This window comes from Rutidosis leptorrhynchoides, chromosome 2 (genome assembly GCF_046630445.1).
Source record: "Rutidosis leptorrhynchoides isolate AG116_Rl617_1_P2 chromosome 2, CSIRO_AGI_Rlap_v1, whole genome shotgun sequence".
Taxonomy (NCBI): Eukaryota; Viridiplantae; Streptophyta; class Magnoliopsida; order Asterales; family Asteraceae; genus Rutidosis; species Rutidosis leptorrhynchoides.
In genome coordinates, this window is record NC_092334.1 from 585,961,279 (window position 1) to 585,964,035 (window position 2,757).

Genomic DNA, 2,757 nt, shown 5'->3' on the forward strand with positions numbered 1-2,757 from the left:
ATTATGCTTGACTAATTATGTATTTATGTTACTGAGTTTTTCAAAGTATTTACTAATGTATCCTTTATCTGTATTCTACTTTAGTGTTTATATCTGTTACAAATTGAACGAACTACAAAAACGTATACTCATACCACAATTAGTTCACCTAGATATTTGAACTCACATTGTCTAATTCTTTTTTTTTTTTTTTTTTTTAGTCCGGACCGAAGCCTAGTCATCATTTTCACACACACACACGTTCGGGCAGGAAACCCGAACCACGATCACAGGGATCCGAACCCTTAAACCATCCCGAGGGGCAGGCGGGCCGGACCTTAGTCCCGGATCGGGTCGGTAAAAACTTCCCTTTGGGCTGACCTCAATGGAGCCTATTTCAGTCCAGATTTAATTTGATCATTCAGAAGCTAGGTTCGAACCCTGGACCTCTTACCCGGCGAGGGTGTTAAACACCACCGCGATGCAAGTCAGGCAAATGCCTAGGTGGTCACATTGTCTAATTCTAAATCACATCTTAATAGTGTAAAGCTAAAAAGTTAGTGGTACAAATCATCACTCTTTTTAACGTATAAACAATCCTTTGATATATGAAAACATATTTAACTGATTTATAAAAGGAAATAAGACGGAAATGTTATACTAATAACATCGAAGTAATTGAATTTCAAATTTATATAAACAGTAAACAAACAAATAACAAAACCACCAAACCTACAGTACGAGTACTATATTGCATACGTTACTTTTACTTTCTATTCTATATATGTGTATCATAATAGATATATATAAAATGTATAGATTAATACATGAAGATTCTATAAGGATGATGATGATGATGATGCTACCCCATCGAGTTTCTACCAATGTTGAAAACAGAGCACTGTCTAAATGGTCTTGATACCGGACCACCAGCACTCGCCGGGCACGCCGTTAGCCCCACTGTCGGTGGGACCATACAGTTATAACTTAAACACAACGCCACTCCATCTGGCAATACACTCTCCCTCCTATCACCCATCGGAAAACAATTAATATAATTATGTTGTAAATACAATGTTCTCACTGTTCCAGCGAATACATTTCCGACGTAATTTTCCGGTACTTTTCCGGTGAACTGATTATTGTTCAGAAACAGTGTCTCAACGCCGTTTAAAAACTCAGGTATTTCACCGGATAAAGAGTTATGGCTGAGATCGATTGTAGATCCTGGACCGTACGATTCGGGGAATGATGGTGGTGTGATTCCGCCGGAGAAATTGTTCCGTTGGAGATACATTGATGAGAGAGACGGTGAGAATAAGGAGCTGGGTATGGGCCCACTTAATTTGTTCATGCTTAAATCGAGATACACTAAATTTGAGGATGAAATATAAACTGGGCCCCACAGACCGTTACTTGCTAACGACAAATAACGGAGCATAGACGGCGTCGTTTTTGGTAACGATCCAGTTAACATATTGTTACTAAAATCTAAATGAATTAGACTTGATTCATCAGAAAATTCAGGTATGTCACCGGCAAGATTGTTGTATGAAAGAACTAATACTCTCAGTTCCGGTAACTTCGTCGCAAGTGTCGCCGGAATTACGCCGATGAGATTGTTGTGACTGAGATCTAATGTGTGTAGGTTTTTAAGCTCCGAGATTGACTCCGGTATAGCTCCGGTGATTCGGTTGTTAGTGAGTGATAGAACACGGAGGTTTTTTAACCTGCGCCCGAGTTCCGATGGGATGAAACCGGTGACAATTCCAGGATAAAGGATTAATTGAGTCAGCTCAGTGAGCTTGTAGATTCCGTTACCGGAGATAGTGCCGGCGAGTCCAGGTGATTCGGAGAGTCCGGTTCCGAGGAAGAGAGAGGTGACACGTAATTGACCGTTGATGACGGAGCAAGTAACTCCGGCGAAGGAAGAACAAACGGTTTCCGGCGAGGTGAAGTTCCAGGTGGAGAAGAAACCGCCGGTTTTGACGTCAGTGAGTGAAAATGTAAGCTGATGAAGTGCATTGATATCGACGGTGGAGATTTGTTGTTGAGTTGTTGGAGTAATCGAAATGAGAAGTGGTAGTAGAAGTAGCGTAATTAGTTGCCGGAGAAAGTTGCAGGTTTTCATTTTTTTTTTTTTTTTTAATTATGTTTCCGGTGAAGAACAGGGATTATGTGTCAGTGGTGATGATGCTTTAGATATATTAGAAAGAGAGCGTTTGTCTGTTGGTCAAATTTGGAAATGCAGAGCCACAATTTTGTTATTTTGGAAATAAACTAAATTCCAAATTTTATATGTATATATACACATGTTTGCAATAATTTTATATTTCATAACTAAATATAAAAATACCATAACTTTTTAAATATTGTATTTAATAAAAAAAAAAAACCAAGAACTTTTGATGTATAATTTATTACGTATTTGAAAAGAAAATATCGAACTTCTGATGGTTCAATAAATGATGAAGTATATAAGCCATGACTATCTTTTTCGTTTTTGGGTGTTTAACGGTACAAAAGATGTCATAAACATTAAAATTTGAAACAAGTACAAGAAATGAAGGTTCAACTTTTGTCAATTTTAAATATTGTTTGGTTTTGTGGCATGGGTTTAGCGGTGACAAATTTAAAGCACTCTTCGGTAATTTCGGCTTCTCAAAATTTAGGGAAATTGCCTAAAATACATTTTTTTTTTTTTAAGTTTTAAAAGAGAATACATTTTTTTTTTTTAAATTGCCAATATACTTGAGTAGACCAAAATTTTGGTCGACC

The 2,757-nt window shown here is 37.4% G+C and overlaps 1 protein-coding gene across 1 annotated transcript; it reads right to left on the reverse strand.

The window, feature by feature from the left end:
- Window positions 1–775: 775 nt before the first annotated feature.
- LOC139893282 (uncharacterized) lies at window positions 776–2,204 on the reverse strand. The gene has a single exon (XM_071876438.1). The coding sequence runs from the start codon at window positions 2,108–2,110 to the stop codon at window positions 842–844; it is 1,269 nt and encodes a 422-aa protein (XP_071732539.1). The 5' UTR covers window positions 2,111–2,204; the 3' UTR covers window positions 776–841.
- Window positions 2,205–2,757: the final 553 nt, after the last annotated feature.